The 13,371-nt window shown below is 35.8% G+C and overlaps 2 protein-coding genes and 2 pseudogenes across 10 annotated transcripts; all 4 read right to left on the bottom strand.

Moving 5' to 3' along the window:
* Positions 1-1,436: 1,436 nt before the first annotated feature.
* Positions 1,437-4,120, bottom strand: LOC145212392 (heparan sulfate glucosamine 3-O-sulfotransferase 3B1-like; annotated as a pseudogene).
* A 6-nt stretch (positions 4,121-4,126) lies between these two features.
* Positions 4,127-5,253, bottom strand: LOC145213121 (NXPE family member 3-like). Its single transcript, XM_080081359.1, has 2 exons — positions 5,171-5,253; positions 4,127-5,111 (listed from the first exon to the last, which is right to left on the bottom strand). The coding sequence occupies exons 1-2, from the start codon at positions 5,251-5,253 to the stop codon at positions 4,127-4,129; spliced, it is 1,068 nt and encodes a 355-aa protein (XP_079937485.1).
* Positions 5,140-9,949, bottom strand: LOC145213122 (uncharacterized; annotated as a pseudogene). Its single transcript, XR_013856809.1, has 14 exons — positions 9,864-9,949; positions 9,713-9,790; positions 9,562-9,639; positions 9,411-9,488; positions 9,260-9,337; positions 9,112-9,186; positions 7,540-8,867; positions 7,237-7,278; positions 7,069-7,179; positions 6,895-7,005; positions 6,534-6,725; positions 6,389-6,460; positions 5,965-6,036; positions 5,140-5,422 (listed from the first exon to the last, which is right to left on the bottom strand). The product of XR_013856809.1 is annotated as an uncharacterized LOC145213122 (transcript).
* On the bottom strand, positions 9,864-13,115 carry LOC145212390 (uncharacterized). 8 transcript variants are annotated; one of them, XM_080080493.1, is made up of 15 exons: positions 12,955-13,115; positions 12,743-12,802; positions 12,444-12,602; positions 12,287-12,367; positions 12,134-12,214; positions 11,984-12,061; positions 11,862-11,909; positions 11,693-11,722; positions 11,540-11,620; positions 11,390-11,466; positions 11,232-11,312; positions 11,081-11,158; positions 10,930-11,007; positions 10,779-10,856; positions 9,864-10,705 (listed from the first exon to the last, which is right to left on the bottom strand). In XM_080080493.1, the coding sequence occupies exons 1-15, from the start codon at positions 12,981-12,983 to the stop codon at positions 10,614-10,616; spliced, it is 1,131 nt and encodes a 376-aa protein (XP_079936619.1). In that variant the 5' UTR covers positions 12,984-13,115; the 3' UTR covers positions 9,864-10,613. The 8 variants fall into 8 exon arrangements, with proteins under 8 accessions (XP_079936619.1, XP_079936620.1, XP_079936622.1 ...); XM_080080494.1 differs by having other exon boundaries at positions 11,386-11,466; XM_080080496.1 differs by lacking the exon at positions 11,540-11,620.
* Between the last annotated feature and the right edge of the window lie 256 nt (positions 13,116-13,371).

The following is a 13,371-nucleotide window of genomic DNA, read 5'->3' on the forward strand; positions in this document are numbered from 1 at the left end:
TGTTCGCGCACAATCGTAATGTTTTTGTCCTGTTTGTGATGTCACATGCTGTCTTTGGATGATTATTATGCGCAATTTTGCACAACTAGCTAAAATCCTGCAATAAACTTTCGTTTTTATGAAATACACATTTAGGCTTAAGGACCGCGAGCCCTTGAAATAATGGCAAGGGGACCGTTTAGAAAAAAATATGAAAAAGTTTGGGAACCACTGTTTTACAGCCAGGTAATGTTGATTTTGGAACTTACTTCTTTTCGGGTACTGGACAGGAAATGAAGTTTCCAGTTATTTGTTACGGTACACAAACAAACGGTCCTGCACGGCCATTCAAATATTCTACTTACCAAATTAATGCAGTTCGGCTAATAAAGTGACTTATACAGCTGTATAATATACGTTCTCCTGCTAGTTTTGTAAAAAAAATGTTTGACGGGATTTTTGGCGTTAAACAATTTTTGTTTGGCGCTTTTTTGTTGTGGTTGGCGCTTTTTTGGGAGTTGTTGGCACTTTTCAGCAATTTTTATCTGGCAACCCTGCTCTTTATCCATATTGAGGTTTGTCACGATTACAGTTTGTTGTTTACTCTATTTGACATGTTTAAAGCCGAAATTAATACCGAACTTCAACACGAGTTTGCCATTTATATTTTTTTGCAGGAGGGTCACAGATCTTATACACTGTTATTCAAAGGGGCCATGAGGCCAAAAATATACTTTAAGGGGGCCACGGTCCATGAAAGGTTGAGAACCACTGTGCTAGTTTGTTGTCTCTGTTTTCTGTATTTTACCAATGCTTTTGGTGCTTTATAAGAACTTTATGTTTCGAGATATGTCATTATCCTGATGAAGGCATTTTGTACGTGACGTCGAAGCGTCGGTTGTTTACATTTAAACTGCTTGAAGAGCAATACTTGTTTGTATACATTATGGTAATTAGCATCAGCTTATTTACTTAATCTGTGTGATGGCAACAGTACAGCGCGGCTATATAGCACAATACACGTGTTGGACAGCTCACTAAAGACTAGTCCAATAATTTAATTAAAGCACATATTGGCTTACTCGCACCACTGTACATAAAATGTTTTTGTTGCTGTTCTGCGTATACCGTAAAAGTTTTTTCCGTATTCAAGCTAATAAAAAACTTCCCTTCTGCCAACTCTGGTGAAAGTGTGTATAGCAGTGGTTCTCAAACTTTTATAATGTCGGTGCCAAATGGCAGTTTTTAAAGCTAAAATAGCAATCTTTAGTGGTTTGCTGAGGTCTGTTGCGACTTGTGAGCCGCAAAATAAGTTGTTGGGAGCCTCATGCGGCCCTGAGAGCCGCGTTTTGGTTTTTATTCCGCTGATTTTATCAAAGTTAAACTGCCTGTAACTAACATATATGCTACCTGAAATATTCAGTAGAATAAAAAGACATTCATAAAAATTTGAGGGGCGACATACATTTTACTGACATCGTAAATTAGAAACCGAAAGGAAACTCGCTGCGTGGCACAAGTGACGTGATTTTAGAGTGCGTGAAAAAGTTTGCTGGTTTCTATTGCGATCCGATATCAGCCTATAACATTTTCTACATGGAGCGCTTACAGATTACGCAGTTTGAAACTCTGAAATTAGGTACAATACAGGGTCAGTTAACGGTGTTTGTCAGTGAAATGCGTTGTTCAAATGGCTCTAATTTTTGTTACACTTCTAATTGCCACATGGAGTTTAACCAATGTAAATGCATGGAGTTTTTTTCATTTCGTTTTGACTTTCAGTCTTGTGACGTAATAAAAATTTACCGTTGCTGCTCAAACACGAACGTCTGTTTTAACGTATGTCTTTAAAAATGATTTCTTAGTTTATGAAAAAAAGTCCACAACATTACAGTTTCAATAAACGTTAAATTCATTGCTTTTGTTACTAAAGTCACAACAGGAATTTTAAGACTGTCATCTTACCAGAGACATTTAACTTTCGACTATTAATGACGACGAAATTCAACTCACGAATACAGTAGCTTTTTGAATAACAAAAAATGACAAGCAGCACTCATGGTTCCAATGCTGTTGTCGCATTTCGTGGATAAAGACATATGTACTTGAACATGCTTACACGCCACTCGGTTTTTAAGATTGGTCTTTTCAATGTAAGTAAGATTCACAGAGTTGTTACTCATCATCCCAACCAAAATTTTTTCCAATATTCTCGAAAAATTCTTCATTAAACGGGCGATAAAACGCCGGCAATTTTTTTTAAAGTTACCCAGTTGGCTTTCTGCTTTCCGTTGCGCGTGCGGCCTTTTGAACTTTTAAGACAATCCAACTGTTTAACATTTTCTATGCTGCTTTCATTTACTTTGTGCTCGAGATGCTGGGTGGTAAATTTTTGGTAACAAAAGAATCCGGTGTCTGGATGGCGAACAAAATCCTCTCGCAACAAGACTTTTGGAATTCCAATAAAATCCTTCAGTTCCTCAATTATTGGTCCTGGATCTTTAATGAATCGATCTCCATCTACAACTTTTAAACTTGAGCTGTTGAAGAAACTTTGACATTGTTTAATATGAGCTGAGTATATTCCATTGGAGAGTAGAGTTGATGCAAGGCTTGTGTGAACTAAGTTGACAAATTTTTCTCGCAAGTCCGAATGTAGAAGGGATATTTTTTGCCACTTAGATATGCTGTGTTGCAGTTTTGGAAGATAATATCAACACGCTGTTCGAATGTTTCGTATTTACTGATCAAATGATTATTGTAAAGCTCGTACCTTACACGCTGTGAACAAAAAAGTGGTTTAAATTATGATGCTATTTTCCGCGTATTAGTATTACATTTGCTGCTACTGATTTGTAACAAAAAAAGTATTATTTTAATCTATGTGCTACTGGTTGTACGAATAAGATATTTGTAATGATAAAACCCAAAATTGTTTTACCTCTTGGTTTTTATTTCTTCCATTATAATAATGCGACACATTACAGCAGCTTATTTTACTTGTTATGTTTTTATAAACTCACCTCGTGCACATAATCTGAAAACGCTCTCAGGGTTGGATCACAGACGATTAAAATAAGCTTTACACCAGGAATTGATGTTTTGATTCTGTATGGAATGTTTGTGGGTGGAAAAGCAAAATATATTGGTGTCTTTTCCATTGCAACTTGTCTATCGTTTGTCGGTGGCATCCCTTTTCTGCAAAACACAAATTCATTATTTACCACAATCAAAAAACAACAAATATTAAGAAGACATTGCAGTCAATAGTAGAAAAAACCACCTTTGATTTTATTTATTAGTGCCACGAAAAGTTTTTTGAAAGGCTATATAGAAGGCGTATATAAACACTTTACGGGTAAGCATTTAAGTCTCCCATTTTCGCTAATGTGAAGAAGAACATTTCCTTTTCTTTGGGAACTCGAATTAGTGGATTTTGGTCAGGAAAGCCCAGTTTACCCTGGTACCACACTTTTTTACTCCAATGCCGATCACTTTTGGTAAGCGCCGCGTTTCATTCTGCAAAACTTGGAAAATTTAATTCAACATGTCTTTAAAAAAATGCTTTTTAAACTGAATGCATCCGTTTACACTTTGTAGCTACAAAAAAACGTAAAGTTCCCAACAAAAACATTGATTTTACAATTTGTTGAATGGTAGCAATTACAGCGGTGAGTAATTTCAATACACGCAAAACGCTTTGGTTACGCATAAATATCGGAAAATAACTTAATACGAATGAAAGCAACATAAAGGAGTACCTTAATATTTTCTGCGTTGAATCGTTTGATCTCCGTAAGTTGTTTTTCACGATTCATCAATTTGGTTCGCAAAGCTATGGCATTTCTAGCACCAAAAACAATTTTTCGGCTTACGCGATCTTCAAAAAAACTCTTTTTTGTGAATGCAATCAACAGCAAAATACACAAGATTCAGATGACGATATTTGTCAATCTTGAATGGAGTTTGCATCTTCTGATTTTTGAAGGGATCATATTTGCATTGAAATTTGTGCAAATTGTGCAATGTTTCTATGAACCGATATTCCTTAAATGTTTAGTGTAAACCTGTAAAACCAAATAAAACAATGTCCGTGGTAGTATTTTTGTTTTTTCATGCGATGGTCAAATAAGTTAGCTGACCAATTTCAATCGCACAAATAAGACAACCAAAGAGCCACGGCGTCTGATATTAGATTAGGATTGGCATGAATATCCTTTTGTGGATGCACTGTTGTTAATCCCCACGTATCAATAAATGTCAAATATTTTAGGTCTGACAGCATACCGAGCATTATTTGATTAAATCGGTACAAATGCCATTCTGTTGGACGAAACGGACTGGGCACCGTGTATCTTATTCCTAAGCGAACGAAAACTTTGACGTTATGGTTTCGTCGCTTCAAACGATGCAGGGCATCTTTAATGATGGCCGAAAGACGTTCTACAAAAATCAAAGGGTCGTAATAATCAAAATGGGCACCGATATGAAACACCACAACAACATTGCCTTGTTCAGTTATATTGTCTAAAGTTTTCACAATGTACGGTTTGACACGGGGTGGTCCCGGGTTTTGCAAAGGAAGTCCGTGTGCTCTGTACTTGATTGTGATGTTTCTCAGTCGATTTTTCCCGTTTCGTGGTTGTGACCAAAGATCACTTCTGTCTGCATCATCTGTCAATTTAAGTTTTTCGAATAATATCATGTACCACTGGCGCATTGTAGAGTCCCCGATGATGTAAATCTGCTTATTAGGGAGGCACTTATCAGCAAGGGTCAAATCACGATGCGTGTTTTTGCATTCCAATGAATTCCACTTTTCATTGCGATAAAATCCACTGGGTACCAACAATTCATTTACTTGCTTTCGGTTGATCGTCTTACATTGTTGCAAGTTTTGAGCAAATGACGTTTTGTTTACCTCAGTTTTGAGCAAAACTTTATTTTTGATCGCAATTTCTCTGTTGAGTTTTGTGTTAAACAGCTCCTTGCACTCTGGGTGTTGCAGTTTTGCCTCAGTTCTTTGGTACCATTGCATTTCTTTGGGGCATGTTTCGTTAGTCGGGCGATAGCAAAACCATGTTGTTCCAAACGATTGGTTTGAAAAATCACAGAGCAGTTTATCATTTTCCCTAACAAAAAAAACAAGTAAATATTAGTTGTCAAAATCAAAATGCAATATCTGACTTACATTAGTTTTACGTCGCACTCTTCCTTGGTACCAGACGGATACGTTCCAATACACAACAAGGGGTCTATTGTACTTGCTTGCATGATCAGGTCGATGACAGCTTCACTGGAATGTACAAGCTCCACTTCTAATTTGCTTAAACCGGGCCATGTTATCACGGTTCGCCAAGTATATCTTCCATTTCCATGATCGTGAATGGATACAGGCACTCCGTCGCCCGTTTTTAATCCTTGCGAATTCAAACAAGCAAGTCTGTTTTGGAAGCAAAATGTCGTTAAATATTATCTTTGCAGCAATAGTACCTGACAGAAATCTTTTTTAGTGCACGTGTCTCTAAATCACAATCAACAACCATGATCGCCTTAAAATGGCACCAATGTGGTAAAACTACTAACACTGAGCATTGGCTTACGCCCGGTCTGAGAACTTCTGGTAGGTGGCGCAACAGAACATAGGCGTTTATGGTGCTGACTCATCAATTATTCTTACCATAAACCAAAATTGCTGTAACAGCACCATAAACGCATATGCTCTGTTGCGCCACCTACCAGAAGTTCTCAGACCGGGCGTAAGCCAATGCTCAGTGTTAGTTGCTCTACCTAGGTTTTTCCTTTCTTTCAATCAGATCCTAAAAAAAAACATTTCATAATGACGTAATGTGCAACAATTGCCCATAGTAACACTAATTTAAACAAGGCCAAAGTCTATTACAAACATTTGTGTAATTTTGTTTACTGCATGTATCTACTTTTTACAAATCTACATGACAATGACAAAGACTAATCTTGATATACCTTGTAATTTCTTTCTTGGTGTGGCAGGTAAGGAAGAACTAGAGTTTCTGCGTGTTCTTTTGACTGGAGATTCTGAAACAAATAACAAACCGTTGATTTTTAAGTATACTAGACTATTGAACGTTGGGTATAATTTTGAATCTGTTTGTGTTGTTTGTCCATTTTTACAGTGCAAAACATGTTGGTTAGAACTGGTTCATGTTTTATTTTTAAAAAACCCTCAGAACAGATATTTTTTATATGTAATATATAAGAGTGACAAACAGAAATATTATTTGTGAAAAATGTAATCTTTTATTAAAATAATGGTTGTTTATAAAGTTCGTCAATTCGAAATTGCAGCGTTAAGAACTTGTGATCAAAACACAACAAATTTTAGTGAAAAATTTCAACCTTGGAATTATAATGTCAAGCTGTAATATACCTAGTAATTTCTTGCTTGGTGTTGCAGCTGAAGCAGAATCTGAGTTTCTGCGTACTCGCTTGTTTGGAGATACTGGAACAAACAACAGTTTTATTAAGTATGTTTCAGACACAAATAGACACCAGGTTTTCTCTATACAATTTACCTTCATAAGGGTTGACAACTTTTGCCTCATAAAAAAGGTGGTTCTGTGGCCATCTAGCATAAACAATGTCTCCAGGTTTAAGGTCATTGAGTGCTTTTACTTTTTTCCGATTTGACATTTTTATGTCCTTGGGGTGATAAATATAACATGTTAAATTGTCATCAACAAAGTCAACTTTGATGAATTCACGTTCTGCAAAGCATTGAAAAAAAGATACATCTTCAGTATTTTGTACTAAAATGTTTAGTTTTAAAAGTAGAAACTGGTTGAATTTGACGATAGACTTACTTCTTATCATGCTACTAGCAGCAGACCATAAGCTATGAAAATCACAAATAAAACAAATCAAAAAATTACCCACCCATTTGTACTTGAGTGGTGTTGATAGATTCCGGTTCAACTTCGACGTCTACACCACCTGATGATTTATCAGTCACAGCACCATGTTTTCTTTGGCTGCTGGTCTCAGAACCTGAATAACATGTACATCTAAACCACATGTTACTAAATCACAATTAAAAAAAAAATTACCCACCCATTTGTACTCGAGTGGTGTTGATAGATTCCGGTTCAACTTCGACGTCTACACCACCTGATGATTTATCAGTCACAGCACCATGTTTTCTTTGGCTGCTGGTCTCAGAACCTGAATAACATGTACATGAAAACCACATATTACTTACCTTGTCAAATCCCCCAATACCTTTTGGTCCACTTAATGTAGTTGCAATGTTCTGGGTAGCCTCTATTCAACAAAATACACAAGGTGATTACTGGAAAGGTTATTGCAACATTTGACTACTTTTTAACAGTGCACATAGTTACCATTTACCAAGTTCTAACGAATGCGCTTTTCTGTTTGTGTGACAAAATTATATGCAAAATTTGCCACAAAACATAACAGTCACAATGCTGGGAAGCATGTTGTCTACCACACCAAAAAAAGAAACAAGACTTTCTAAAACCAGTCCAAAATTTTGTTTCAAGACACACAAGACATAACCACCTGATGCTAATCCACCCAATACAATCCGTGCTGATTCCACTATTTTCGCTGGGTTGGTAATGTCGTAAAATTTATCCTGAACTTCAACTGAATGGCCTTCAGCCCTTGCCACAGCTCTTTGTATATCTCTCGGTTTGTCACTAATTTCCCTAGCTATCAGTTTCCTAGTTTCAGTAACTGTGACCGGTCTTTCAAAGCATCTTGCAGTTACTTCCTTGTATATGTGGTTAAATTGAGAGGGTGTCATTTTTACTCCAACTTTATTTCCAAAAAATGATGGAAACATCCTTTCTTCAATATTCACCCCCAACTTTTGCAAATATGTCCAGATAGTTGCAAAGCATCATCGTATTCGGATTTTGAAAATACAATACAACCATGCCGCCTCTTCTCTTTCTGTTCACTGACTAAAACTGAAAAGTATCCACCAGATGTAATTTCTCGATTTTTGAATTCAGTTTTCAGCATACCAGTGAGAAGAGATGATCTGCACCCTTGGTGACAGATCAGTCTGGCAAACAAATCACCAGAGAGTAATTTTAGTTCAGCACATGAAAGTGAACCAGTTTTTTTCTGTCGCATGGCCTCCATCTTTTTAGCATTTTTCTGTGTGTATTCAAGAATCACTTTTCCAGGAAAGCTGCATCCCGAAAGTAATCTCCTTGATTTATCCTTCATAAACACTTCTCTTTTTTCTTTTTTCGTTCTCTGTCGTTGCATCCATTCTTTCACATACTTTTTCAGTCTTTCAATTTTATATTCCTCATAAACATTCTCAAATTGCAAGTGCAAAAATTGCAGAAAGTTGTTAATAGTTGCCAAATAGGCATACAATGTTGATGCACTTCCATCTTTACAAACTTTTTTGGATAAATTTGAATATATAGTTTTTGGATACTTGAAGTCGTCTAAACATGTGATCACAGATTTTATTTGATTTACATATGTTTGTGCCTGGGTAGTTGTTGTTTTATTCCGGTTTCCACTTCCCATAGTTACCAAAGCATTTTGATATGTATCCAATATGTCATTTAGGACATAACTGATTTTACTTCTATTTATGATATCGTTGAACGTTTTGGAGCCTTTTTGTATCTCTTTGTGTTTGTGAGCAATGTGGCTTTTTATGCCCAAAACTATTAACTTGCAAATACAGCATTGGTAGCCAGAAAAGTTTTTGTAACTACCCAACCTTCTGCGTTTCGCAAAACTATCATAATAAAAATCTTCCTTTGGAATATCCATATGTTTTTTTCCTATGGTGCGTCACATTTGTGTATGTTTCATGGCAGAATGGACATACTCTTCTTTTTCTGGATGAACCAGACCTAAAAGTGAAAATATGTATGTTGCACTAACCATTTACTTTCTTTAATACTAAAGTGATATTTGTAACACATCTAAAAGCACACAAAGTACAAGATTGGTTCAAAACAATAAATATTAACCCTACAGAAGAAAGCTGGAGGTTGGAAGAGGGCAATTGCTAATATGCACTTAAAAAAAAGTTACTTTGTTTTTAAAATTTTAAAATAAGTCCACAAAAACATAGTTAAACATTTCACAACTTACTTTTGGGTTGATGGCGATCGACTTGCAGGGGTTGAGACTCTGCTTTGCACAGCTCTGCGACTGTATGACTTTTTCCTTTTAAAAAAGTAAAATTATTATTAATTTAGTTATTGTTTGTCATTAGTTAGGTTTATCTAAACAGTATTACCTATGGGTTGATGGTGATCGACTTGCAGAGGTTGAGACTCTGCTATGCACAGCTCTGCCGCTGTAGTGTGACTTTTTCCTTTAAAAAAAGTAAAATTATTATTAACTTAGTTATTGTTTGTCATTAGTTAGGTTTATCTAAACAGTATTACCTATGGGTTGATGGTGATCGACTTGCAGAGGTTGAGACTCTGCTATGCACAGCTCTGCCGCTGTAGTGTGACTTTTTCCTTTAAAAAAAGTAAAATTATTATTAACTTAGTTATTGTTTGTCATTAGTTAGGTTTATCTAAACAGTATTACCTATGGGTTGATGGTGATCGACTTGCAGAGGTTGAGACTCTGCTATGCACAGCTCTGCCGCTGTAGTGTGACTTTTTCCTTTAAAAAAAGTAAAATTATTATTAACTTAGTTATTGTTTGTCATTAGTTAGGTTTATCTAAACAGTATTACCTATGGGTTGATGGTGATCGACTTGCAGAGGTTGAGACTCTGCTATGCACAGCTCTGCCGCTGTAGTGTGACTTTTTCCTTTAAAAAAAGTAAAATTATTATTAACTTAGTTATTGTTTGTCATTAGTTAGGTTTATCTAAACAGTATTACCTATGGGTTGATGGTGATCGACTTGCAGAGGTTGAGACTCTGCTATGCACAGCTCTGCCGCTGTAGTGTGACTTTTTCCATTTAAAAAAGTAAAATTATTATTAATTTAGCTATTCTTTGTCATTAGTTAGGTTTATCTAAACCAGTGGTTCTCAAAGTATGGGTCGCGACCCAAACATGGGTCGCGCAGGGTCCAAAAATGGGTCGTGCTATGTGTGATTCAGTTCTGCCCAAACAAACTATTACTGCATTCAGTAAACACAAACGAATTTACTTAATGCAGAAATAAAGTCGCCTCACTCTAATAAGTTGTACAGTAAAATGAACCAATTATTACAACATACAGACAATAGCTTTCTAATTTTATTGTTACGCACATGGCGATTGTAACGTCATAGCACGGGAAATAATAGGACAAGTTAATCTTGCATAACTGAACGGGAGATGTAACAGTTAGTGTTAAAGGATGTGTAAGTATTCCTACAAGTAAACATTTTTAGATTTGGGATTCACTTCTATCAGTGATCATGGCGCTGCAAACCCACAATGTGTGTTATGCAATTGTCGAACGAATCGGCTTCGACCTCATTAGGCCTGCCGCCAATTTGACATGCTGGGCAGACTCCTATGCGGCGGCGAAAATTGCAGTCCGTCTCGTTAATACATTTTTTGATGTTTGAGGCTTGGGTCGTGAGATGTTCATAAAACCCAGATTTGGGTCGCGGTTAAAAAAGTTTGAGAACCACTGATCTAAACAGTATTACCTATGGGTTGATGGTGATCGACTTGCAGAGGTTGAGACTCTGCTATGCACAGCTCTGCCGCTGTAGTGTGACTTTTTCCTTTTAAAAAAGTAAAATTATTATTAATTTAGCTATTCTTTGTCATTAGTTAGGTTTATCTAAACAGTATTACCTATGGGTTGATGGTGATCGACTTGCAGAGGTTGAGACTCTGCTATGCACAGCTCTGCCGCTGTAGTGTGACTTTTTCCTTTTAAAAAAGTAAAATTATTATTAATTTAGTTATTCTTTGTCATTAGTTAGGTTTATCTAAACAGTATTACCTATGGGTTGATGGTGATCGACTTGCAGAGGTTGAGACTCTGCTATGCACAGCTCTGCCGCTGTAGTGTGACTTTTTCCTTTTAAAAAATCAAAATTATTATTAATTTAGTTGTTGTTTGTCATTAGTTAGTTATTTCTTAACAGTATTACCGGTAAGTTGATGGCGATCGACTTGCAGAGGTTGAGACTCTGCTTTGCACAGCTCTGCGACTGCAGTGTGACTTTTTTCTTTAAAAAAATTAAAATTGTTATTAATTTAGTTATTGTTTGTCATTAGTTTATTATTTCTGTACAGTATTACCTAAGATGGGTTGATGGCGATCGATTTGCAGAGGTTGAGACTCTGCTTTGCACAGCTCTGCGACTGTAGTGTGACTTTTTTCTTTTAAAAATTTAAAATTGTTATTAATTTAGTTATTGTTTGTCATTAGTTGATTATTTCTAAACAGTATTACCTACGATGGGTTGATGGTGATCGACTTGCAGAGGTTGAGACTCTGCTTTGCATAGCTCTGCCGCTGTAGTGTGACTTTTTCCTTTTAAAAAATCAAAATTATTATTAATTTAGTTGTTGTTTGTCATTAGTTAGTTATTTCTAAACAGTATTACCTAAGACTGGTTGATGGCGATCGACTTGCAGAGGTTGAGACTCTGCCTTGCACAGCTCTGCGGCTGTAGTGTGACTTTTTGCTTAAAAAAATCAAAATTATTATGAATTTAATTGTTGTTTGTCATTAGTTAGTTATTTCTTAACAGTATTACCAGTAAGAGGATGGCGATCGACTTGCAGAGGTTGAGACTCTGCGGCTGTAGTGTGACTTTTTTCTTTTAAAAAAGTAAAATTGTTATTAATTTAGTTATTGTTTTTCATTAGTTAGTTATTTCTTAACAGTATTACCTAAGACGGGTTGATGGCAATCAACTTGCAGAGGTTGAGACTCTGCTTAGCACAGCTCTGCGGCTGTAGTGTGACTTTTTTCTTTTAAAAAAATTAAAATTGTTATTAATTTAGTTATTGTTTGTCATTAGTTTATTATTTCTGTACAGTATTACCTATGGGTTGATGGCGATCGACTTGCAGAGGTTGAGACTCTGCTTTGCACAGCTCTGCGGCTGTAGTGTGACTTTTTGCTTCAAAAAATCAAAATTATTATTAATTTAGTTATTGTTTGTCATTAGTTAGTTATTTCTAAACAGTATTACCTAAGACTGGTTGATGGCGATCGACTTGCAGAGGTTGAGACTCTGCCTTGCACAGCTCTGCGGCTGTAGTGTGACTTTTTGCTTAAAAAAATCAAAATTATTATGAATTTAATTGTTGTTTGTCATTAGTTAGTTATTTCTTAACAGTATTACCTAAGATGGGTTGATGGCGATCGACTTGCAGAGGTTGAGACTCTGCTTTGCACAGCTCTGTGGCTGTAGTGTGACTTTTTGCTTCAAAAAATCAAAATTGTTATATATTAATTTAGTTGTTGTTTGTCATTAGTTAGTGATTTCTTAACAGTATTACCTAAGATGGGTTGATGGCGATCGACTTGCAGAGGTTGAGACTCTGCTTTGCACAGCTCTGCCGCTGTAGTGTGACTTTTTCCTTTTTTGCAAATGAGAAGGATGTTTGTCCGAAGAGATTGGTTTGACACCACTTATCCCTTCGCAATCCTTCTGTGATCTTTTTCATTGAAGTGCAAATGTTGGAAACAAACAAAACAAAACTAATGATGTTGAATCCATTAAAATTAAATTATAATGAATGCATTTGTGATTATCTTTTAATAACACTAGTTGTCAAAAATATCTAACATGCCTTACCCCAAGCATGAATCATTTTCAGAGGAATCAAAGTTAATGCATCGTTTGCTTTGACTGAATCTACAAAACACATTAACTGATATATAAAACAGTAATATCGTGCAAAGAGCAAAACAAAGTTGGACGCCATATTGTTTGTTGGTCATGCTGTAAGGCATATGACTACATGTTTAATGTGGCTTTAATTGAATTCTTTTCTGTAAAATTCTTACCCAGAAGCCAAATCTTCATTCGCTTCCATATTACCAAAATAAGCACAAATAAGACAATGATATAAAATCAGTAATGAATAACACTAAAAATTCCTATTTCAAAAGCAGACAGTTTGCATACACTGATGGTTGCACACAAGTATCTATTGAATAAAATAAAACATTTCAAGCTATTTACAATTTTACAAAACAAACGATGTGACTTTGTCTGTACTTGCGATGACTTTAATCAGAGAATAAAGTGCTTTTGGATTTGCTGAAGCAAACCTTTATAATACCTCTACTAAGCTTTACAGAAATGTGCAACTATTTTAAAATAACCTACTAAATGGGGCACTTTCTTATTTGACTATAAACGCACCAAAGACAAAGAACCGTTCTTTGTTCTGAACTTGTCTTCATCAACAACATACAACA

This window comes from Phallusia mammillata, chromosome 2 (assembly GCF_965637545.1).
Source record: "Phallusia mammillata chromosome 2, kaPhaMamm4.hap1.1, whole genome shotgun sequence".
Lineage (NCBI taxonomy): Eukaryota > Metazoa > Chordata > Ascidiacea > Phlebobranchia > Ascidiidae > Phallusia > Phallusia mammillata.